This window comes from Rhizopus microsporus (assembly GCF_002708625.1).
Source record: "Rhizopus microsporus ATCC 52813 unplaced genomic scaffold scaffold_2, whole genome shotgun sequence".
Classification (NCBI taxonomy): Eukaryota; Fungi; Mucoromycota; class Mucoromycetes; order Mucorales; family Rhizopodaceae; genus Rhizopus; species Rhizopus microsporus.
This window is the reverse complement of record NW_019671917.1, coordinates 699,033-722,220: the sequence shown is the minus strand read 5'-3', so window position 1 is coordinate 722,220 and position 23,188 is coordinate 699,033. Positions and strand designations below refer to the sequence as shown.

At 36.8% G+C, this 23,188-nt stretch overlaps 11 protein-coding genes across 11 annotated transcripts; 7 read left to right on the top strand and 4 right to left on the bottom strand.

Annotated features, from left to right (window-relative positions):
- Window positions 1-514: 514 nt before the first annotated feature.
- Window positions 515-850, top strand: RHIMIDRAFT_233752 (uncharacterized protein; the record flags this gene model as incomplete). Its single annotated transcript, XM_023608024.1, has 1 exon — window positions 515-850. The coding sequence occupies one exon, from the start codon at window positions 515-517 to the stop codon at window positions 848-850; it is 336 nt and encodes a 111-aa protein (XP_023469860.1).
- Window positions 851-1,945: 1,095 nt separating this feature from the next.
- On the bottom strand, window positions 1,946-4,398 carry RHIMIDRAFT_289019 (uncharacterized protein; the record flags this gene model as incomplete). Its single annotated transcript, XM_023613609.1, has 8 exons — window positions 4,069-4,398; window positions 3,883-4,004; window positions 3,735-3,826; window positions 3,603-3,677; window positions 3,234-3,552; window positions 2,922-3,178; window positions 2,130-2,873; window positions 1,946-2,080 (listed from the first exon to the last, which is right to left on the bottom strand). Exons 1-8 carry the CDS (start codon window positions 4,292-4,294, stop codon window positions 1,948-1,950), a joined length of 1,968 nt encoding a protein of 655 aa, XP_023469859.1. The 5' UTR covers window positions 4,295-4,398.
- Window positions 4,399-4,405: 7 nt separating this feature from the next.
- Window positions 4,406-5,625, bottom strand: RHIMIDRAFT_222595 (translation initiation factor 3, RNA-binding subunit). Its single transcript, XM_023607461.1, has 5 exons — window positions 5,533-5,625; window positions 5,437-5,483; window positions 5,296-5,384; window positions 5,064-5,237; window positions 4,406-5,009 (listed from the first exon to the last, which is right to left on the bottom strand). The coding sequence occupies exons 1-5, from the start codon at window positions 5,547-5,549 to the stop codon at window positions 4,467-4,469; spliced, it is 870 nt and encodes a 289-aa protein (XP_023469858.1). The 5' UTR covers window positions 5,550-5,625; the 3' UTR covers window positions 4,406-4,466.
- A 203-nt stretch (window positions 5,626-5,828) lies between these two features.
- On the top strand, window positions 5,829-8,315 carry RHIMIDRAFT_265353 (cysteine proteinase). Its single transcript, XM_023611813.1, has 10 exons — window positions 5,829-6,194; window positions 6,240-6,314; window positions 6,393-6,406; window positions 6,458-6,921; window positions 6,973-7,214; window positions 7,263-7,423; window positions 7,478-7,610; window positions 7,661-7,725; window positions 7,773-7,851; window positions 7,903-8,315. Exons 1-10 carry the CDS (start codon window positions 6,159-6,161, stop codon window positions 8,263-8,265), a joined length of 1,632 nt encoding a protein of 543 aa, XP_023469857.1. The 5' UTR covers window positions 5,829-6,158; the 3' UTR covers window positions 8,266-8,315.
- A 454-nt stretch (window positions 8,316-8,769) lies between these two features.
- On the top strand, window positions 8,770-9,171 carry RHIMIDRAFT_189920 (ribosomal protein S11; the record flags this gene model as incomplete). The annotated part of the gene is made up of 1 exon (XM_023605916.1): window positions 8,770-9,171. A coding segment is annotated over one exon (402 nt), but the record flags the coding sequence as incomplete, so codon positions are not given.
- A 986-nt stretch (window positions 9,172-10,157) lies between these two features.
- Window positions 10,158-10,826, top strand: RHIMIDRAFT_265352 (uncharacterized protein). The gene has a single exon (XM_023611812.1). It carries the CDS (start codon window positions 10,222-10,224, stop codon window positions 10,477-10,479), a length of 258 nt encoding a protein of 85 aa, XP_023469855.1. The 5' UTR covers window positions 10,158-10,221; the 3' UTR covers window positions 10,480-10,826.
- A 2,303-nt stretch (window positions 10,827-13,129) lies between these two features.
- On the top strand, window positions 13,130-14,713 carry RHIMIDRAFT_289016 (S-adenosyl-L-methionine-dependent methyltransferase). Its single transcript, XM_023613608.1, has 4 exons — window positions 13,130-13,692; window positions 13,750-13,897; window positions 13,953-14,240; window positions 14,302-14,713. Exons 1-4 carry the CDS (start codon window positions 13,174-13,176, stop codon window positions 14,706-14,708), a joined length of 1,362 nt encoding a protein of 453 aa, XP_023469854.1. The 5' UTR covers window positions 13,130-13,173; the 3' UTR covers window positions 14,709-14,713.
- Window positions 14,714-14,759: 46 nt separating this feature from the next.
- Window positions 14,760-15,789, bottom strand: RHIMIDRAFT_265350 (uncharacterized protein). The gene has a single exon (XM_023611811.1). It carries the CDS (start codon window positions 15,446-15,448, stop codon window positions 14,777-14,779), a length of 672 nt encoding a protein of 223 aa, XP_023469853.1. The 5' UTR covers window positions 15,449-15,789; the 3' UTR covers window positions 14,760-14,776.
- A 100-nt stretch (window positions 15,790-15,889) lies between these two features.
- RHIMIDRAFT_265349 (uncharacterized protein) lies at window positions 15,890-17,534 on the bottom strand. Its single transcript, XM_023611810.1, has one exon. The coding sequence runs from the start codon at window positions 17,053-17,055 to the stop codon at window positions 15,916-15,918; it is 1,140 nt and encodes a 379-aa protein (XP_023469852.1). The 5' UTR covers window positions 17,056-17,534; the 3' UTR covers window positions 15,890-15,915.
- Window positions 17,535-18,276: 742 nt separating this feature from the next.
- RHIMIDRAFT_233745 (uncharacterized protein) lies at window positions 18,277-20,669 on the top strand (the record flags this gene model as incomplete). Its single annotated transcript, XM_023608023.1, has 7 exons — window positions 18,277-18,331; window positions 18,396-18,462; window positions 18,512-18,542; window positions 18,603-18,878; window positions 18,953-19,212; window positions 19,263-20,002; window positions 20,059-20,669. 7 exons carry the CDS (start codon window positions 18,277-18,279, stop codon window positions 20,667-20,669), a joined length of 2,040 nt encoding a protein of 679 aa, XP_023469851.1.
- An 803-nt stretch (window positions 20,670-21,472) lies between these two features.
- On the top strand, window positions 21,473-23,138 carry RHIMIDRAFT_286046 (putative platelet-activating factor acetylhydrolase ib alpha subunit; the record flags this gene model as incomplete). The annotated part of the gene is made up of 9 exons (XM_023613338.1): window positions 21,473-21,510; window positions 21,567-21,729; window positions 21,772-22,072; window positions 22,126-22,303; window positions 22,352-22,448; window positions 22,511-22,642; window positions 22,700-22,804; window positions 22,857-23,014; window positions 23,066-23,138. 9 exons carry the CDS (start codon window positions 21,473-21,475, stop codon window positions 23,136-23,138), a joined length of 1,245 nt encoding a protein of 414 aa, XP_023469850.1.
- Window positions 23,139-23,188: the final 50 nt, after the last annotated feature.

The following is a 23,188-nucleotide window of genomic DNA, read 5'->3' as shown; positions in this document are numbered from 1 at the left end:
AAAAAAAAAAAAAAAAAAAAAAAAACAACCTCTATCTTTCGAACTCTATATTCGAAAATTATATCGAAGATAGGATTGATAGCCAGATTGATGTATTTAGACTCATCTACAGCATGAAGATTCGCTTTTCCTGTGTATCAGGAGAAAGAATGGATGGACGAAGCTACAGCAAAGTTTCTAGCTCAAGCTATCCGCAAGTCAACCAATAACGCCTACAATCGCCATTGGAAAAACTGGGCAAATTGGTGTTTTTCAGAGAATCCCGGGAAAGGCCCAACGAAGTATGATCCCAGTCTGATGTTAAAATACTTGGTATCAATTTAGAACTGCTCGTCACAGCATCTCAACGTGGTGAGATCAGTACTAATCTCAGTTTTCTGAATTATTCATAGCAGTAAGCCTGATATCGCTGAGCAGAGATTGATTCAACAATTCTTTCAAGCGAAAAAAAAGAACAAAGAATAGACTACCGAACATCTGTGAAGAAGTATTCGATAGCAAACCGCTGCTGCAGATGGTCAGCGATTGGGGGAATACGGAGAGTCTATCGCTGGATCAACACAAACAAGTCCAAGGCGCATTCTTTGCGATCCGCAGCAGGCACGAAGGCAGTGTCTTTAGGTGTCCCAATAGAACAAGTAAAACTGCACGCGAACTGGAGTTTGACAAGCAACGCCTTCGAAGACTATTACTACCGACCAAGGAATTAGCACAAATGTGGGTCCGATATAGTCAACACTGTGTTTGGAGAAGTTACCAAGAACATAACCACATCCGAGGCCGTAGTGGAGGCAACGACAATTGTGGTAGGCACGACCCACAATGGCTATGTTGTCGAAACAAAGATTAAGGATGTGGTAGCTTCCCTCCCATGGTACAAAAGACTCTTCTGAAGCCCATCTTTTTCACCAGTTCTCCAAACCACAGTGAATGCACGCACAGAAAGATGTAGAGAGAACAACAAGAAGAATTTTTATTTTTATTTTTATATTACTGAGAAAAAAGCGCGGCTAGAAAGCCTATAACCACATCCTTAGTCTTCGTTTCAGCAACATAGTCATTTTGGTAATCGTATAAAACCCCTTGCATCGTTGCTGGGTCAAGTAAAAACAAATAGGTTCGCCTATTAATTTTCACTATTAGTGAATAATTTATGCCCATTTGTGTATTCTATCTTACCAACAATTTGAACACCTAACACATCATGGAGGTGATTTTGATCAATTGCATTTTTAGAAAATGCACCCAGTTTGTACAGGTCCTTGTTCAATTTAGTTTTGTCATTTCGGTACTTCTCTTCTTTGACTTTAATGAAGCCCAAATTTATCTGTATATGTCTTTAATGTTATGTAACTGTCAGGTCGTTTGTTAGAATAATTGGACTCGTCCTTCTTGTGCTCTTCTGTTTGTGCATCGATCCATCGGAGATGAATGTTTTCTACTTTGTCTTCGAACAGCAGTAGTAATATCCTCACTGTATCTAGATAGTTGCTGACATTAAACTCGCCTATGCTCCGCTATTAAATGCAAAATAGGTAAGATGTTGTATTTGGTTTTGTTATAGATTTAGACACGGTAAAAAGTGCGGTGAAACTATGTGTATCTTTATTCGGAATAAAGTAACGAGAAAAAAGAGATGACAGTATAATCAACATTTATATATCAAGAAACTGAGATATTTTTAAACTGCATTGACCACATTTGATCAAGGTGTAACAGATCTTATAGTAACATTAGGTTCCTGCAGATCGGTTTCTTCCTTTTCCTCTCTCTCTTTTTCTTTCTCGATGAGCGCTACAAATCCTCGTTAGTGAGAGAAGTAAGAAAGGATTAAACAGATATTGCTTGTATTATAAATATACGAATGTAGAGCCTTGCAAATTCATATACGCGCAAAAGAAAAAATAAAGTCTTGATGTAGTAAAAATGAATAAAATCAATGTATATTTATTCGTTAGAAGCAATTATATCTTCAATTCTTGCAAGATTTATACGCAGCTCTTCTAGTTCATTTTCTTTTTCTCGTATGTTACGTCGTAGTTCCTTGGCTGTTTCTTCAAGATAATCTTTCCAACAATGACTACATAACAGGGATTAGTTACTTTCTTCTTTTTGTATGAAAGTCTTACTTTCTAGACACCGTAGGGTTTTCATTCATCAGACCAGCCGATCCTTGATAAGTATTAGGTCCTAGCACATTGACTTCTGAGCCACTATTATAGGTAGGGCCTTCAGTTGGGATAAGGCGATGATGTACGATAGGGTTTTGGTTAAATAGTATCTGCTGATGTTGTTGAAGGAGATCAGGTGGAGGCGGAGGAGGATGTGATAATGAATGACTGTGATTATTAGTATTAGTAGTAGTAGTAGTATTGGTATTTGTATTAAGAGGATGCTGGTGCTGCTGGTGATGCTGCTGCGGTTGTTGTTGTTGTTGTTGCTGTATTTGTAAAGATGATGACGGCTTTGGCGGATGATGTTGTGGTGTAGAAGACTGCGAGGCGTGTAATAAATTGAGATCATTGGAATTAAGGAAATCATACAGTTCGTTATTTGACAAGTCTAAATCATTATTATTGTGATGCTGTGGATTAAACGGATGAGGATCATTCTGCGATGAGGGTGTAGGGGGAGTAGAGGCAATCGGGCTGGAAATGGCTGAGTCTGTCTCAACGTCAGTTCTCCTTCTTGTTGCCGACGGCCCCGGCACGTCACTTTCGGTTGCAGACATATCCATTTCTGCACGATTTCGCTTCCTTGCTGCTGCTTGTTGTTGTACTTTTGAACTTTTATGATCGTCCGTGATCATAATAGGAGGCGAGCGACCGGTTGCCAGAACTTGATCCATATGGTCTTTGAGAGCAAACACAATACTAAGAGAAATATAAATAGACGTTCAAGCGCATAATCATGTTAATTACCGAAATCCTATTTTTTCGCTGTGATGACGACAGTAACAAGTGATTCTAGTTGGTATTGTAGCTTCTCCAGAATTAAATTCAACAAAGTCATTACAATTGAACAAGAGGATCCTCTTTCGCTCTTCTGCCATGACTTGTTCATCACTGAGATCCGGTAAATCGTTACTGCTTAATAAAGCTGCCAATTTAGCTGCACCCCCTTCTTTATTAGCCGCTCTAGCCACCTTATTGTCTCTCTTTCTTTTCAGACGTTTTCGCTAATAAAAATCATTTTAATATCAACATCACATCATAAATAGACATTAAACTAACCTCTCGATGAACACAACTAGGACACATGATAATCTGATCTTCAGGATGACTTTCACAGACCACAGCGGCTTCCAGAGATAATACCTGTGACTCAATCAATGTCGCTTTCTCTTCGGGTCCATATTTCTGATTTCGGCGTTTTAGCTTATCTTTGGCAACTAAATGCCCTGGTAGCTTAATATGTGACCAATTTGTAGCCAACTCTCCTTGAGCATCTACAAGCTGAAGACAGATCTTAATCTGTGTCTCTACTCTCGATTTTGCTCCTGTATGCGGTAAACCTAAAACACGAATATGCCAAGGCGTATCACTCTTTATCCTGTAAAATGATAAGTATATGATTAGACATCTTTTTTTAATCTATTTTACATTGGTGACGGTGCCAGATCTGTTTCAGTATTATGATTATCTAATTCGTCCATCGACCCAAGTAGACCATTGTGACTATATACATAAAAGGTTAATATCTGTTATACTATCTATCTTTTTTTTTGCAAGTACCCAGGCACTGAAGTTTGAGCCAAGAAGTCTTCAAAATTTAGGCAGTTTCTTGCTAGAATAGGAATAGCATGCAATAAAGGGTTGGTGAGCACCTAAAGGATGATATATTAATTTTTCTTGTTTAGCCTTTTTATAATAAAACTCATACTTGAAGCAAGGAAGTATGGCCGCCTTCTTTAGACTTTTGCTTTCCTTTCTTATTTGTGTTGCTGTTGTTATTAGGAAGCGTAATAAACTCTTCAATGGCTGAGTCTTTATGAGTTGCAAATACTATGACATTAGTTTAATATGTTGATAATAGTGCAATATAAGAATCTTTTTTAAAAATAATTACCACTGCTGTTGTTGTTATTGTTGTTGTTGCTATGACCACTGTTACTGCTGCTGCTACTGCTAGAACCTTGTTGTGATTGATGATGATCAAAGGTGTTATAATCGGCAACTTGATTCAAGAAAAGATTCATCACTTGGTCATTCTGAGGCTGTTGTTCATGTTTTAATAACGATATTTCATTGTCAACCCCAATTGGACCCTGATTAGGTTCAAAAGGAGTAGACATTTTGGGTTTATAAATATTTCTAATTAGGTTCTTCACTTTGGCTATATTTTTTCTTTTTTCTTTAAAAAAAGAAATAAAACAAGAAAGAGAGAAAAACAAAGAGGAATTGTATCGGCCATTAAAATAGGTTGAAACGTCACTACTTATTTATTTGTACATATATGTTTTGTGTTTATGAGCTACGAGCAAATTCGACTCTTAAAATAAGGTTATCATAACCGTATCCATTAATAGCTTGTTGAGCTCTTTCAGCATCTTCACGGTTACTGAAGGAGACAAAAGCAAAGCCCTTGCAAAGGTTTGTTTCACGATCACGAGCCAAATAGACACGAGCGATATTACCAAAGCGATTGAAGAGATCATATATATCACTGTCTGTAACATCTTCAGACAAGTTGGTGACACGGAGAGTTGCAGAGTCGTCACGCTTTTCACGCATTGTTTCTCCAGTAGTTGGCCCTTTGTTACGAAGGTGAGGAGGAGTGTATTTGCTGGGAGCTGGACTTGATGCTTCTGATCGAATGGCATCTACCGTAGTATCAAGCTTGACGGCCTCGATAGTAGAAGCAATTTCGTCCAATGGTTGCATAGTATCCTTGTAAGGACATTTTGAAGTAAAGTGCTCGCCTTTACAGATACGGCATGCAATATTTTTGGTCTTAGCTTGGGCCTGAATCTTGCTCTTGGCCTCTTCTTCAGCAACAGCTTCTACATTCTATAATAATGTTATATAATCTCTCTGATTTAATTGTTAATCAATCACAATTACCTTGCCAACAGTTGACTTGAGTTTAAGGGGAATATTTTCGCCAATGGTGGTTGTTGAAAGATCAGGTCCAGGCTTTCTTCCTTCTTCTTCACCAAACTTGGTCCACTTTTTACGTTGTGCAACGGCTTTATTGACGTGTTCAGTAACAAGCTTGGAGCGAATCTTTCTTGTTACCTACAACAACAAAAAGGATAAACAAGTGTTTTAGATAATCTTTTATGTGTGCTCTAACCTTCACTTTTTTGCCATCTTCGTTATCTCTATATTCAATAATGACTTTGTTTCCGTCGTCATCAGTGTAAATTTGAGGTTGAAAAGATTCTTTAAATGGAAGTTAGCTATTGAAGAGGGGCTCGATATGATAATCTCTAACCTTCTTCATCCTCGTATTCATCTGCCCAAGAAGCCTTTCCCGATGTACTAATTCATGTTAGTCATTCAGTTTCAATAATTTACACATTACACATACACAGTGTCCATTGCCATTGTATTTAAAGAAAAAAGTAATTTTTTTTCTGATAGCAGTGTGTCTTTTCAAACAAGCCACACTTAGAGTATTCGCAGCAAGCACAAAAAGAATTCAGTACGAAATTGCCTGTGACGTCTTTCGGTGTTGTCGCACGCACGCATACACAGTGGGGACATAGACCTTAAAATACTCACATCTTCTTTATAAATTCATTGTTAAGGTTCAGTAGAAAGTGAATAAGAAAAAGTGGGTAGGGAAATGATTATATGCTATGATGTAATCTCTCTGGCAATGTAAACGAAACTCTCAGTTTGTCTTATTTTACTCTATTTATGGTATTCAACAAAAAAGGAACTATCTTTGAGATTTATTGAATGATAAACTTTAAGGACGTTTACAGGTTACAAAAACCATGAAGCTTCCCTCCCTTTAGTAAGCCCTACACAATAAGACACAATCGTCGTCACATTTTTGGGGTGAATTAAGGGAGTGTAAAACTGTTATTTATATAAGACAACTGTTTTTTCCTTGTATTACTTTTTTTATTTGTATAAGGAAAAGACTATTTCCTTCTTTTTTTTCTTCTTCTTTTCTATTTTATAACTAAAGAGCACACACGACCTTTAATGGCAAGCAATTCACTCTTGAAATGGATGGGCATTGTAAGCAATAGCTGTCGATATATAACATATACTTATATAATATAGGGTCAACAGTCTGGTAAGGCAGTGGCAGACAATGATATCCTAGACGAAGGTGAACGTTACTTTGGGCTTGAAAATGTAAATATAATATGCACATATACATATAACCTTACTAACCTTTATTTTTATTGTCATTGTTATATTATTATTTTATAGTTTGGAAATACTTGGTAAGGAAAACTAAAGCAACATATGACTCAGCCTTTAACACATTAAAACAGTTATAGTAATTCGGTTGTCCAAGCACTTTACTTTTGTAAGCCATTTCGGCACTGTGTGCTGAACTATCCCCAACCCACATTTCCTGAAATTTCCACACCGCAGACACCATTAGCCAATGGAAACGGACATTATTCTTTCCCTTCATCAACAAGCATAACAAGCACAACAGCAACCCCTTCTAATGGAAGTATATCTACCAAGCTGACCTCTCGGAACAGCATAAACGGAATGAGCAATAGTACAAGTAGCAGTAATAACAGCTCAAATACAAATGGAAATCACGCAAATACAGGCTCAACTACTACTGTGGAAAAGGATCAAAATAGTATCAATTTGACGCCAGGCATGGAAGATACACTGTTTTCTTCATTAAAAGACTTGTTTTGGAAAATATCTACCCATAAAAAGAAAACAGGCGTCATTGCACCTGTGAACTTTATAAATAAGGTCAAGAAAGAAAATGGTAAGAGAACAATGTGTGGTTTAATACAATTTTATACTAATCCATGGTCAGAACTGTTTCGCTCTAGTATGCATCAAGATGCCCATGAATTTCTAAATTATGTTCTCAATACAATCGCAGAAGATGTACAGAAATATCAGCAAAAGAATCAACAGGATGGAAGTGACAGTAAGAAGGGAAGTAGTATTCATAGCGAGACAGACGAGTCAAGCTCCAGTAGTAAGACCACTTGGGTTCATCAATTGTTTGAAGGCATTTTCTCAAATGAAACAAAATGCCTAAGCTGTGAAACCGTAAGATTTAAATTGCAGAAATTGCAGAATATTAATAGACTCTCTTAGGTTACTAGTCGGGATGAGTGCTTTATGGATTTATCGATTGATGTAGAAATGAATTCGTCTATTACCTCTTGCTTACGGCAATTCTCAGCAAGTGAGACACTATGTCATAAAAATAAGTACTTTTGCGATGTTTGTGCAAGTCTGCAAGAAGCTGAAAGAAGGTATGTATTATATAGAACTGAAGAGAATTATCTTTTTAATACAGTATTTGATAGAATGAAGATTAAAAAACTACCAAACATATTGGCCCTTCACTTGAAGCGCTTTAAATATCAAGAACAATTACAGAAATATATCAAGTTGACTTATAGAGTTGTGTTTCCATTTGAGTTGAGGTTATTTAATACGGTAAATATGAGATGATTATAGAGGAAGCTTGGATTAAACATTGATTGTAGAGCGATGATACCGAGGATGCAGATAGAATGTATGAATTATGGGCTATTGTCGTGCACATCGGAAGGTAAGCTATATAATGATTATCTTGAAACATACCATTTACAAAACTAGTGGCCCACACCATGGACATTATGTTGCTATTGTTAAAAGCAATGGTCAATGGATGCTGTTTGATGATGATGTAGTCACTGTAAGTATGCTTTAGTATTTATTACAGACTTGTTCACTGTTATGTTTGTAGCCAATTCAAGAAGAGGATATTCAAAAATATTTTAGCGATCTTCCTGGAAGTGGATCAGGCTATGTACTATTTTACCAAGCCATTGATCTCAACATGGAAAACATCAGTACCCCACCTCTAAGGAACCCAATGGAATACACAGCATATAGCAACGGCGGGCCGATGCCATCAGGTGTATCTCCATCCGACCCACACCCCATGAGCCCACTTCAATTGAACTTTAATCATTATCAAATAGATTCTCCAAAAAGAGAAGAGTTTGATGATGTGCCACACACTCCACATCCCCTTCCTCCTATAGAAGAAAAGAAGAGCCGTTGGGGCCTCGGCCGAAAGATGAGAGAAAAGAGAGAGAAAAAATAAAAAATACCCTCTTGTGCATTTCTCGTCATTAAAGTTTTTGATAAAGTGAAAATATTCAGAATGATTTCATCATTAAATATTCTTTTTTCTCTTCAATGAGTATCTTGTATGATGCATTCAAAAGTTCAAGCATTCACTTAATATGTATTGTTGAGCCTCTTTCATTTTCAAGCCGAAAAAGGAAATTAGAAAAGTCAGTTTTTATATCCCGACAGATGCCTCGAGAGACTGAGATGAATAATGTAAATACGAAAGCCTGCCAATTTTCAATCCCTCCTCTTTCATATCAGTCATGGTAAGTACTCATACATAATTCTATAATGAGAAAAGAGGGAGAGAAGGAGTATAGATGAGTGAACATTTGGATGGATGGATGGATGGATGAAGGAGGGGATACGATGTAGATTATGAAATAAACAAAAAGAAAGGAGCTGGGAGAAAATGGGAATACATGCGAATCGCGATTGCTAACATCAACAATATTAGTCTAAGAAAGCCGCCCCCAAGGTTGTCGAAAAGGTCACTCTCGGTCCTCAAGTTCGTGAAGGTGAACTCGTCTTCGGTGTCGCCCACATCTTTGCTTCTTTCAACGATACTTTCGTCCACGTTACTGATCTCTCCGGTCGTGAAACCATCTCCCGTATCACTGGTGGTATGCAAGTCAAGGCTGATCGTGACGAATCTTCTCCTTATGCTGCCATGTTGGCCGCTCAACAAGTTGCTGCCAAGTGTAAGGAGCTCGGTATTAACGCTCTCCACATCAAGCTCAGAGCTACTGGTGGTACTGGTACCAAGACTCCTGGTCCCGGTGGTCAAGCTGCTCTCCGTGCTCTTGCTCGTGCTGGTATGAGAATTGGTCGTATCGAAGACGTTACTCCCATTCCTACCGACTCTACTCGTAGAAAGGGTGGTCGCCGTGGTCGTCGTTTGTAATTTGCTTGTTGGATTGTTTTTATTACATAAATACAGCATTATTGACCTCGCTGACATACACAAACATAAGATTGATTTATTTTGTGATTTTTCATTAGTGAAGCGATAGGAATTTGTTGAAATGTGGGGAATATTCAGATCATTAAGCCATATACCCTGAGGGCAATCAAGTATCCATTCAATAATGCAACAATACGAATGATGTTCGATGGTCATATGTGACCGCGGTACAAGACGTGATATATATTTGAGATATTGAGGCCAAAGAGAAACAAAATTGTAAAACATTCAGAGAGCTAAGCGGATGCGTCACATTGATTTCAGGAACAATCGAAGAGTTATTTAACCGTTTGTTTCTATGGTTCATTGTCGCAGATTACGAATCTGGTATGAGCCCAATGTTTCTCTTGTTTTCCTCCCTTAGTCCTATGTCATTTCTTGCTACGGTTTTACAATGGAAAGGGTAAACGCTTGCACAGTCTCATTTATAAAGCATTATTTAACATATAATGAGAGCATTTGATACTTGTATTATAATACTGGTTTTATCTTAAGTGGATTAAAGTTAAGTTGCAACTATGAGTATCCTGCTCATTCGCTTGATGTACTCAATAAAATTTGAGCTGATTATTTCACTACAGATGAGCTTGAAGAGATTATGAATATCAGCAGAGCACATCTGCCTTAGCAACTGTATTAACTCTTTTGACAAAGACTCTTCCACTCCATTAGATCTTTACTATCTGGCAAATAACGGAGTATTCCATCCTCTCGAAGAAAAAGATAAAAAAAATGGGTACAACAGACAATGAGATTCGCTTCCGATCTATATTTGTATAAGACACTAAGATCGGCCAATTCTTTAGAAGCAAAGGTCAAGTATCATGTCTGAAGCTTTCTACATATAATTTTTTATGATAAGCCGTTAACACTGAAATTGGAGAAGAGAGTAGCTTAGCCTCTGCTTTAAGAAGAAATAATGAAAGAAGATTAGAAGGACAAGGTGCAAGAACAAGACACAACATGGACAACAAGATGGATATGCTTTTTTTCTGTGGCACTTGTAAATTTGAGTGCACCGAAGTAGGTAAAGACTCTGTTTCTGTTCTTGCCAACAAGTGCTTGGGAGACAAGATGCTGAAACTCTCCAAGCCATTGAAAGACATGTTATGCATGGTGGCCAACGCCTCTCCTAGTTGGCTAAGAAACATAAAAGTGATAGGATATACCAATATGGGTAATCATCTTGAAGCATGTACTAATACCAAAAAAATCACCTAATAATTTTTTTTGTTTGAGTTTCGAAGTAGTGATGATGGATGTTCCCGTCTGATGCGATAGTAGAATAATTAGGACAGATGTATTCAAGTATTAAGAGCATATCAGCTCTTTTCCAGATATCACATCCATCATAGAAATCACTTGGAAGACGAAGGCTGTGATGGAGGCAGCAATGGAAGTTGTAAACAACTGCCGAAAGAAACAATCGGACTTTCAGTTTTCTTTATCAGCACCTTTAATCACTTCATGCTTCAACAGAATGAATTATAGCGCGCCACAGAAAAGAAAGTCTGAAGGTTGATTGAGTTTTTAGCCATTATGATATTTAAATAAGCATATACCTTAACGCTACACTTTGAACATCTATTGATAATTAGACAAGAGGAATAGAAAAGAAAGGATAAAGCTCTCGTCCTGATCGCCCTCTCATGATCTATGCTTACATAATGCTAATTTATCATTATCACATTCTTTCTGTCTAATTGTCAGTAGGTTGTGTGTGTTGATACCAAAAGCGATCGTCTCTGTAATTAGATTGGCTGGTTCATCCAACGTGACTTAAAAATCAGCCAATCAACGAATTTCGCTACTAACCGCGGTGGCCCTGAAGCTTTACAGAATGGATTGTCCTTTTTTTTTCATCATATTCTAGAGCTGCTAAACTATCTAATGCATAATAAAGAACACTAGCTTTTACTCTTTATCTATGGCATACTTCTGTGAAGGCGCATATCGCAAGGTTTAATGGCTATGTCTCTTTATCATTTATTTTCCATTATACGTTTCACATCTGCCTATCCGCAAATCTTTTGGTTACTCATGCAATTTAAACTTGGAAAAAACCAGTTTCAAGAATAGATGCGAGTTCCCCACGTCTTTGTCAGCTTTTACGGCAAAAAGGGATTTCTTTTTGTGGAAAGTAATGCAGAGCTTTACAGTTGAAATGAAAAGATAACTACTAATATTGCTGCTGTTTCCCTTTTTACATTTATTTATTTATTTTTATTTTTATTTTTATTTTTTTTGTGATCTCAGTTTAAAACGCTACTATTTTGGACCCTTTTGCTTTCATATTTTTCTTTTGTTCGTCCACAAGAAAATATAAAGACCCACATGAGGTGTAACCGTATGTGTTACCAAAGACTTGCACTGCTCAGTGCACTTTATGTAATGTCCATAAAAGGACTATTCAATTTGTGTAAGTTCTTCTCGAAAAGTTAAGTGTTCTATGTGTTTAGAGGATTTACCAAAGTGTAACTTGACTGAGATAAAAATAACCTTCTTACTATTCCACCAGAGCAAAGATTGGCTCTATCTGAAAAGATAGAAAATGGATTAAACCTTTTTCAATCGAGAAGGAATAGAGTATGAGCTATTTTTATCTAGTCTTGATCTTTGCTTTTGCTTTTAAACCTCAATTAACTGACAAGAAACAAGGGTGAGTCATTCGAAGTTCTAGATTATCTCTTTTAAATGAACACAAGCTTCTTTAAGAGAACAATACTATCATAATGATGGTTGTGTAGTCCCCAATTATGTCTTATCCTGTATTATTATCAAAATATACGCCCTGACTATCAAATTATTTAAATCTTTAAAGTAACAAAAAGACTGTATATCCCAATTCTCTTTTTACTGTTAGAGATTATGGTGCCATGAATAGCAGCTTTATCTATTTTGACAATAGCACGCGCGCGTGAGAAAACTAAACTACCGTTATGGTATCAACTGTTGTTCTTGTATGCCAGCAGCAAAAGCTACAATTAAGTTTATTAAGATTTAATTCACCAGCAAGGCTCTCTCCTTTGAAAGAAAACCTGGTCCAGAATAATCAGAGTATATCTCATCTCTAATGTGACGTATAAGCGGAATATAGAACATCATCTAAGGGCGACACCTGAGAACCCCTTACTCAGTTTTATAACAGCTTTTGCCACGAGGGTAAATTCATAGTCCGTTTACAGTTTGTTCTTTTTCATTGAACCTGTCATGCTGTCATAGATACAAAGATTTAATTTTGTATCTCGCTAATTGGAACAAAATAATGAAATAAGAATGATGTGTATCTAGATTGATCAAGATAATCGTACAGAGCAATGTCTCTTATTTTTGCTATATCTGTAAAATGCCGGTTATGTAGTACAAACGGAGATAAAGTTTTACGTGTTTTTGAAGTTGCATGTAAAATGAACAATATGTGTAACTCTTGTTGTATAAATTATATTATATATTATAGAAAAGAAAAAGTAGTCATTTGTTATGGTTATAGTTGTAGATAGAACGGGTGATTCAGTATCTGCCAAGCTGTTTAAAAATATTTTCTCAAACACGACGAATGATATTTCAAGAACTTTAAACCCATTTCTAAGAATTACTAAGAGCACAAGACCAAGCAGCTTTTCAGTTTACAAAGGAAATCCCTCTACTACCTTCAGGCCGAAAAGTATGACAAAGCTCTATTACCTTTGACCTACAATGTGTGAAACTATTGATGAAACATTCACATTACAATAATTAAAAAGTATTTATATACATAAACAAATTACTATCTCTTCAACCTTTTTCATTGGCTGATAAACAAGGTTACACGTTTTACGGATCAAGCCAATCTTTTTTTTTTAGGTTTTTTTTTTCTTTCTTTTTCATCATTCCTTTTCATTTTACAACTTAAAAAAATAGAGACTAAATAAAGAAATGGGAAATGCACAATCCTCAGGGGATAATGAAGTTTACCCAACCATTGTTCCAAAGAAAAAACCACCCACACCATACAACTTTTTCGACATACAACATACAGCAGACTTACCCTCGCCGACTCGATTACGAAAAGAATCTACGCATACCTCTTCAGCTCGATCACATACCAGCAACAGTAACAAGAGTGTAAAGGATACGTCTAATTACTTTGAGATGGCTGCCGTTGCACATGAACCGAGCCTGCTTTCAAAAACTTCTTCGCCCCGAGGCACAACACCCGCATCTTCAATCAAAAAATCATATACACAATCCTCTTCTCAGATGTACCAATTAACACCTACTAGCTCAAGATCATCTTCCACCAAGACAATAAATACACAAACAGAAAAAAAGAAGCCGCCATCGAATGTGTCTGATCATTTGATGATTGACGGAAGAACATATTCTAAAAACCATGCATCCAAGAACTTTATGTTACCCTGCGACGATGACGAAGCCGATCGATTGATGACTATGGTAAATGACCTTCTTTGTAGAGAAAAAAAAATACAAAGTCACTTACTGTTTGTTTAGCATTATATCCTTAAAACCATGTTTCAATGGAATTTTATATCACCTATTCATGAGTCGTTTTCATCTGGTGAGAAATTGAAAGTCCTTGACATTGGTTGCGGGCCTGGTACTTGGATAATGGAGATGGCAACAGAGTATCCAAATTCAGGCAAGTATTAAAGAGTTATCAATATTAAACAATAATAACATTGTTCTTTTGATAGATTTCTATGGTTTAGATGAATGCTCACTATTTCCAGCCTCGATCAAACCTGCCAATGCACACTTTCAAATCCATGATATTCTGAAAGGTCCATTACCATTTGAAGACGAAATGTTTGATTTTGTATATATGCGATCCATGATGATTTATTTGTTACCTGAAGAACTTGCTACACTCTTATCCGAAATTCACCGTGTAATGAAACCTGGCGCTTATCTGGAAGTTGTAGATACAAATTATACGATTCGACGTGCTGGTCCATTATCGAATTCGATCATTAATACCGAATGTAAGATTTAATATAAAGTATTTACAGATAAAAAAAACTCAACTGTATATTTCTTTATTAGTAAAGCAAAAAATGAACCCTGTAGGTCACGTCAACACGGTCGAATCTAATACACACCATCCTATTTTCACTTTCCTTATGATGACGCAGGACCATACCCTGTCATTTTTGGGACACTTTGTTGATATCACTCAAGAACACGTTGCTATACCTGTTGGCAACTGGACAGGGCAACAACTGGATACACTTCATACTCAAAATGTAAAGTCATTCTTATCAACAATTCATCTCAAGGAAAGAAGATTGACAACGCAAGAGATCAACGAGATCATTGATGAATGTGGCCGATACAACTCATATCTTGATTATTTTGCTTGTTATGCAAGGAAGCCTTCACGTCAAGATAATTTGGAGCAAAACACCATAGATTCTATTAATGAATTCGTTCAAGGATTTGTAGATATTTAAAAAAAACTTATTTATTGTGTTTCTATAGTAATAATAATAATAATAATAATGTAATAAACTGTATATTCTTATGATCGAATCGAAGTAAGTGCTCGATGAGCTTCGGATAACTGACTTTCGAGTACACGTATGCGTTCTTCAAGACTCTTTTCTTTCGAAGCAAGTGCACTCTTCTCAGACTCTAGCACGGCAACACGGGTCGTAAGTCTGGAATTTTCACACTCCAATTCCTTGACCTGTTTTTCCAAGTTTTCCATCTTGAGTATCTTTTTAAGTCGAGAACGACGAGCGGCATCCGTATTCTTTTGTCTTTTTAAAGCAATTTCATCACAATCTTGAGTTACCTTCCTTTTGACAGGAGCAGCAGGAGTAAAATGACCAGGACGAGGTGCAATAGGCACAACGTTTGATGTCTTGGGCATAATAGGAGCCAAGCGACGCTTTGCAGGCTGAACGGAAACTGGCTTGGGAGGAGGTAAATTTGTATTGACCATTTCAGGGAACAAGGAGATCAGGTCACAGGAAGGTGCCGTCGTAGATTCATTCTCAGATACTGGACTTGCTGTAAGAGGAGGAGAGAATAAGCCCAGGATATCTTGAATTTCTTCTTGTTTGAGTAATACATCTTGAGATGGAATGAGCCAATCAGAGAATACCTGATGGAGGTCTTGAGGGGTCAACATTGGAGTGTGGCTGGGTGGAGTGATAGGTTGTTGATATGGGTGTTGATTAGAATTCATTTTTGTTTCTGTGTGTCTGTGTTTTAATTTTTCTTTCTGTTGCAAGTGGAGGGTTCGTCTGTAGTGTAGGAGAAGAAGGGTTTACCGAGATGGCGAGATACCATTTTGAAGGACATATTTAACATATTTAACAAATATAACAAGTTTAACAAATTTAACAAATTTAACAAACTAACAAGGATTTGACTAAATTCAAAAGAGAAGAGCGAAACGGGGAAAGGGATTTAAAAGGCAATCATTTTTTATAACAAATTCACAGAGTGTAATAATCAAAGGGTTTGTTACAAAAAATATAATAAAGGTTTCAAAAGAATTAATAAAAATGGGGGAAGAGAGCCTTGTTTGTTAAATGTAAAGAAAAGAAAAAGGTAAAAGTAGATAAAAATTTACTTTTTATAGTTTTTTTCATTCTCAATGTTGATTGGGTAATCAACTATTGCTCATAATTGATGAAGAAATATGATTGGCTATTGCTTAATAAGCCAACCGTTTTTATTGTGAATAAGTTTTCTAGTAACAAATGGTCGCTGTAATCGTCTCTCCAGCTGTCTCTTTCTCACTTTGCCAATATCCTCCTTACGACTGTCTCTATCTCGGCCATTTATAATCCAATCAAGAGCACCTGACCCCTTCAAGGTCTTTAATAGCTCATGACGAGCCTTTATCTTAGGTTCCTTCTTTGGCGGAAACATAAATGATTCTTTACGTTCACACGGGTTTAACTCCTTGACTTTTAACTTCTTTTTTCGCTTGGTCAATTCAATCACAACTACTGGTTCCTCTGATATTGAATCTCTCTTTTTCATCTCCTCTTGTTTGTTGTACAGTGTCTCACTTGCAGCATCATTACAAATTGTTTCCGCTATACTGATTATATCAGATGTATTAGTATTTACAGTGCTAGTACTAGTGCTGGTATCGATAGTACTGCTACTAGTGCTAAGATCGTCAATTAGTTCATACTCCTTATGATCATTGTCTACTCTATTATTATTATGATTGTTGCTGCTAATAGTATCTTCAACTGATTCGTTGTGTTCAGATATACCACTACTACTATAACTAACATTACTGCCGCTATTGGTATTACTATCACTATTACTACTGCTTCCACTACTAGTGCTGATGTTACTACTATCACTACTAGTGCTAGTACTGCTGCTAACACTACTAGTACTAGTACTTGTCTTGATTACGTTTTCACTTAATACATTCCTCTTGCCATTCGATAAACCTTTTGTTTTTTCTAAAACACCTTGTCCTACAACGTGTTTCTCATCCTGGTTTTCTTGGTCATTGCTCTTGACAGGTATATTTTCATGAATTTTTTGACTCTCTACTAAGTTCTCTCTATCCTCTTGCTTTTGAAGTAGCCGACTTCTCTTGGGTGTTCCGAGTACGATGTGTGGTAAATGTTCCCTTTGCGATGGAAATTTTGACTGATCGCCAAATAATTCATTAATCACTGAATAATCTTTCTTGGAAGGTATTTGTGTGGATGTACATAGTAAATCTTGCAAATTATTGGATTTGGATGAAACGAAATCAATGTCGATAACAGAACGTTTAGGAAGTATTCTTCGTTTTGAGCGTACTTGAATTGTCATTTGAAGGGAGGGAAGGTATTCCAGTTCCCTTTTTTTTTATTTTGAAAGAAAGCAATGTTTAGTCTAACAAGTCACAGCGCCTCTAAGAGTAAAACAGACATACGTCTTTATATTATAGGCTCTACCATGTCAATTAAGAAATATGTTAAAACATAGGCTGTAAAAGCAAATAGTTACTTTAGATAAAATCCTATATGTGAAAGCTTATTGATTTTTCGAAAATAGTTCAGTCATCAGAAGGGTTGTAAGGATAAGAGATACGTTTGGAAACAGGGCAAGATCGACAGTATGGCCATATGGGAACAGATGGTCTGTGGTTTCCACCTGCTATTGGTGATTAAGTTAGTTGGATGACTTTTGGTAAATAAAAATCAAATGACTCCTTTGACTTCAAAGGCATGCTTTTATTATCAAACTACTTTTGAAAGATATTAGCTTTATATATGTAACCATAGTATGCAACTGGTTTTTTAGAGAACGATATGAATTGAATAATTATATTTATATATTACCAGAATCATGTACAACAAATATCTTCACATATTCAAAAACACTCAAGTCACCGTGCCCGAGTTCATTTCTAATAGCCTTGCGCATTGAAACAGTGCCAAGCGTAGCTGCGTAATTGTCAATTCAAACTCGTATTGGATCATTGCTTGGAAAAGGTTCAAAGACATCAAGTAGCAAGACTTCAATGACAGACTTAGCGAACGAATCACATAACATATAGGTGATGGTACGTCAAAGTACAATTTCATAAAACAAAGCTATGCATAAGATATATTATAGACGTTTTGCGGATCGTGGTTTACAAGGAAGGGGCATAGACCATCGTCCCTCCATTTCAATAACATATGCTACATGGGTTTGGAACAGACCCCTTTTTTCCGCAAGTAGGACAGTGGATGATGTCCTTGCTTTTTTTTCAGAAAGATGATTACTGGTTTTTTGTATAAAAGATAATTGTAAACGTGAAAACAGCAATATTAAAGCGTACCCATGGTAACCATTGTCAAGACGATCAACAATGTCAACATATATATGTAAAAGAAATGTTGTCAACGCCTCATTCCTCTAATGTTTGTTTTACTGTTTTTGTCTGAAGCGGCGCCTAAAACATACTATTTTTAGCCAATGTAAATATTATTTTTCTTTCCCTTTTTTTTGTTTTTTCTTTTTCGCCTGTATTTCCAATTACCAACAACATATTTTATTCCCCCTATGAATTCAGGATTTAACTATGCAGATTATCCTGTCATTGTAGGAATTGATTTTGGTAACTAGTAAAATATTACATTCAGCACAACATAAACTAATTTAAAAACAAAAACAAAAACAAGGTACGACTTATTCTGGCTGTTGCTATGCATTTACACAAAATGAAGAAGTGATAGACATTGTTAAATGGTAAAACTATATTGTCTATTGACAACATTTTTGTTAACTGAAAAAATAGGCCTAAACAAAATAATCAAGTTTACCCCAAAGTATGAAAGAGAAATAAGGTCTACATGTATTATTTTATTTATTAAACACCATGCCTATAGACACCTACACTTTCATTATACCGTAAAGGATCAACACAGCTCGTAGACTGGGGACATGGCGCAAGAAGACTAGCTATGAAGCCCAACAGTTCGGACCTGATGTTACTTTCTAAATTCAAATTATATCTTGATGAGCACTTGCAGCAGACAGATCTTGGAAACGGGCTTAATATTACTGATGTTATTGCTGATTATTTACGAGCTTTCCATTTACATGTCTGTACAGAACTTTTGAAAGGATTTGCTGGAAACTATGACCAATCCCGATTTAGATATGTAAGTTGGAAAGAGAAGGAGAGAAAGAAGTTCTTGGCATACGTAATAGACTAAGTCATTAAATTTTGATTTAGTGTTTAACTGTACCTGCTATGTGGAGCGACAGAGCCAAAGCAACTATGCGTGAAGCAGCCATACGCGCTGGACTGATCAACAGCAACGACCATCCTGATCGACTCATGCTTATTTCAGAACCGGAAGCAGCTGCTTTGTACTGCGAGAAAAAATCTGAACAATTCAACCTGAGACATGGCCAGCGTTTCATGATCTGTGACGCTGGTGGAGGAACAGTTGACTTGATTGTTTTTGAAATTCATGAACCACCAGGAGAAAAGTAAATAGTAAAGTAAACATGACAAATAGTGTTCTAACTTGTGATTATAGACGTACCTTGAAGGAAGTAACAAACGGCCACGGTGGCTCTTGTGGCTCAGGATTTTTGGATTTAAGAATGCGAGAGTATTTAAAACGCAAGTTTTCGCACTACCATACCATCAATGACTCTGCCATGGAATTGATTATGGACACGTTTATCAACGTTATTAAGCCTGATTTTGACGGCGTAGAGGATCATTTCCTCGATTTGCCTGCTTCCATGGGTCTTGGCGATCTATCGGATCCCGATATCGGCTTAGATAACGGCTCGCTTTGCTTACCAGCCGAGGAATTAAGGGACTACGTCTTTGAGCCTGTGATTCGCCAGGTGTTGGACCTGATTCGTGGTCAGTTGGCTCAGTCACCCAATTTGGAAGCTATCTTTTTAGTAGGTGGATTTGGTCAATCAAACTACCTCTTCCGTCGTGTGGAAGAAGAATTTGCTAATCAAGTCGGCATGATTGGTGTGCCTCCTCGTGGTGAATTAGCTGTCGTACGAGGCGCTGTCTATTTTGGTCTAAGCCCTCAAGTCGTGACGGAGCGTGTGTCCAGAAGAACCTATGGTGTCGAAACTCGTATGTTGTTCCAGGATGATTTAGATCCGCCAGAATATTCTGTGATAGGCGCAGATGGCAAACGTTACTGTCGCCAACGTTTCAGTGTTTATGTTCAAAAAGGACAAAGTATTAAAGTAGATGAATGTATTTCGAAAAACTTTGTGATCAGCTATCCAAATGACACGGACTCTGGTAACTTTAGATCACGCTTAAAATGTGTGTTTGTGCTAACGTGATACTCTGTATAGATCTGTTTGCATTTGATGGTGAGGGCCCTCCACCACGATTAACCTCTCATCCACTCGTACGCAAAGTGGGTCATTTTCCTATTCGTATGCCACACTTGGATGGGGTTAAGCCAGGCGACAAAGTGAACATGACAATCAAGATGTATTTCGGCTTAACAGAAATTAAGATTGAATGTATCATCCGAGACAAGTCTTTCACGTTTACTTCTTCATTCGACGCAGCTGATACACTTGCAGACAATTATCCGCAACAAGCACAGCAAGACCCTTATTATTATCAGCAGACGCCCATCATGAGTAGCAATCAAGTTTATGGCGTGAATGACTTGACAAACTCGATGAGTCATGTCTCTCTTCAGCAGCAGCCTTCAACCTATAGCAACTATCCTCCAACAACCTCTCAGCCCTATAATCAATCTTCTTATTATCCTCCTAACAACAACTACGACTATTACGCTCAATCCACCTATCCTCAGCAACAGCAGCCACAGCAAGGATACTCTTCCTACTACGGTGGTACGAATGGTAGTCAAGGGGGATATTCGCCCAATGCAGCGCATGGATACCCTCCTCAACAACAGCAACCACCAGGCTATGGGAACTATCATTAAAAAGTCTTCATTTATACATTTTTTTTATCTATAAATATACACTTGTATTTCATAATGATTTTTTTTTTCCTCTTTATGCATTTTTTTGAGTTTGTAACAGCAGTATGACAAGCAAGTACAATCAGACACGATATAATCTCAAACTAGTTCAACAAGAATTCAAAGTATCGAACTTAGGACGCTGCCTTAATTCAACTTTGGCTTATGGGTTCAGTCAAGGAGAGGAATATTTTTGAACTAATACCTGCTTATAATGGGTTTATTGGATCTGTTCCCTAAACGTCTGTGCCATAGCTCGCATAAAGCTGTCTAGCAGTTCTTGGTCAACATCAATCCATAGCTCAAGCCTTTTTAAGTCCGCCAAGTGAACCTGCAAGATGCGATATCTTTGAGCTTCTTTATGTCATTAGTTGGTTGTCTTTTATATTCACGCAGCGGCTTACTTTAGAAATTTTAGTGATTGAGGAGGAAAAGGGGAGTGAAGAAAAGAGTAAAGTCATTTGAATAATGCAAACACTTTTTCCTTATAGTACATTTTAACCTCATTTGACAGTCGACCATTTTCTATACAATCTGTAACCAAGCAACATATACGTATATATATACACATTTGTATTTGTGTACGAGTGTGGCTCATAGATGCTTCTTTCTTTACAAGCCATAGAGAAAGAAAGGGGGAAAGAGAGAGAAATAGTGATAGATAAAATTCAAAGCCTTCTTTTTTTAATTTTTTCCTTTGTGCACACTTTCTTTCTTTTTCTTTCCTTTTCTTCCCTCTTTAGAATATTTAGTTAAAGATAGCCATGAATAGTATCCTTTCTGATCGTCAGAAAGATGAATTGTAAATGATATAGACTATGAATACATATACAATAGAACTCATTTATATACAAAAAGGCATAAAGCAATTTTAGATTATCTTAATTCGAGTGGATTTACAGAATCATTCATGACTTTGAAATCTGAAACACATAATGAAGACTTTGTTCCTGACCCAAAGCAAAAGTATGCTGGTCTGCTAGAAAAAAAGTGGACGTCTGTTATTCGTTTACAAAAAAAGGTAAAAATATATTAAATACTGTCTGATATTAACACTAGTCAGATTATGGAGTTGGAGACCAAGTCAGCACAGCTACAGGAAGAAATAAATAACGCACCCGTTCGAAAGCAAACCAGTTCAACCGATTGGATACCTCGCCCACCTGAAAAGCAAAGTATGACGGGTCACAGGAGTCCTATTACTTGCGTTGTCTTTCACCCAGTTTATCAGATACTTGCTTCGTCTTCTGAAGACACCACCATTAAAATATGGGACTTTGAAACAGGAGAATTCGAACGTACTCTAAAAGGGCATACAAAATCTGTACAAAAGATTGCCTTTGATCCCAAGGGGAACTATTTAGGCAAGTTTATGACAATTTTAGTATTTTCTGTTTGCTTATGTACATTTTATTAGTTTCTTGTTCAGCTGATCTTACGATTAAAGTGTGGGACGTCAATAGTGACTATAAATGCATTAAAACGCTATATGGACATGATCATAGCGTCTCTTCTGTTGCTTATTTACCCTCAGGAGATATCATTGTGTCTTCTTCTCGTGATAGAACGATCAAACTATGGGATGCTTCGTCAGGGTAACTATAGCAACATATTCAATCAATCATTCGTTAACCTATTTTTAGTTACTGTACAAAGACACTGACAGGGCATTTAGATTGGGTGAGATCAGTTGTGCCTAGTGAAGATGGCAGATACCTATTGACGGCATCCAATGATCAGGTAGAGTGAGAGAGAGAGTGAGAGAAATATTTAAAAAACTGTGATCTTACTCTCTTTGATAGACTGCCAGACTTTGGGATATTCAAACAGGAGAGTCAAAAATGGAATTTAGAGGGCATGAACATGTATTAGAATGCGCTATTTTTGCACCTACTAATTCATATCAATATATACAAGAATTAATTGGTGATGAGGTAATTAGCCTATATATAAGTATTTTAAACATATCCTCTAAATAGGATACAAAATAGAATAAAGCAGCCAAGGACCCATTACCAGGTCAGTTCATTATCACTGGATCAAGAGATAAAACAATCAAACTATGGAATTCAAATGGACAATTGCTGCATACGCTAGTAAGTGACATACTCTAGCAGGTAACCACTCAATTCTTACATTACACATTAGGTAGGACACGATAACTGGGTTAGAGGACTAGTTGTACATCCAAATGGAAAATATTTACTAAGTGCTTCAGACGATAAAACGATCAAGATATGGGATTTGAAGACAGGACGATGCGCAAAGACTATAGATGCTCATTCACATTTTGTCACCTGTATAGCGTAAGTACTAACAAGATTAAAACACAATGTTACTCATTTGATGATATGTAGCCATTGTAATACGAGCCCAGTTGTTGCAACAGGAAGTGTTGACCAAACAATTAAATTATGGCAATGTCGATAAACTCATACCTTTCTATATCTTTTCCCCCATTCTCATGAAAATTATCTTTC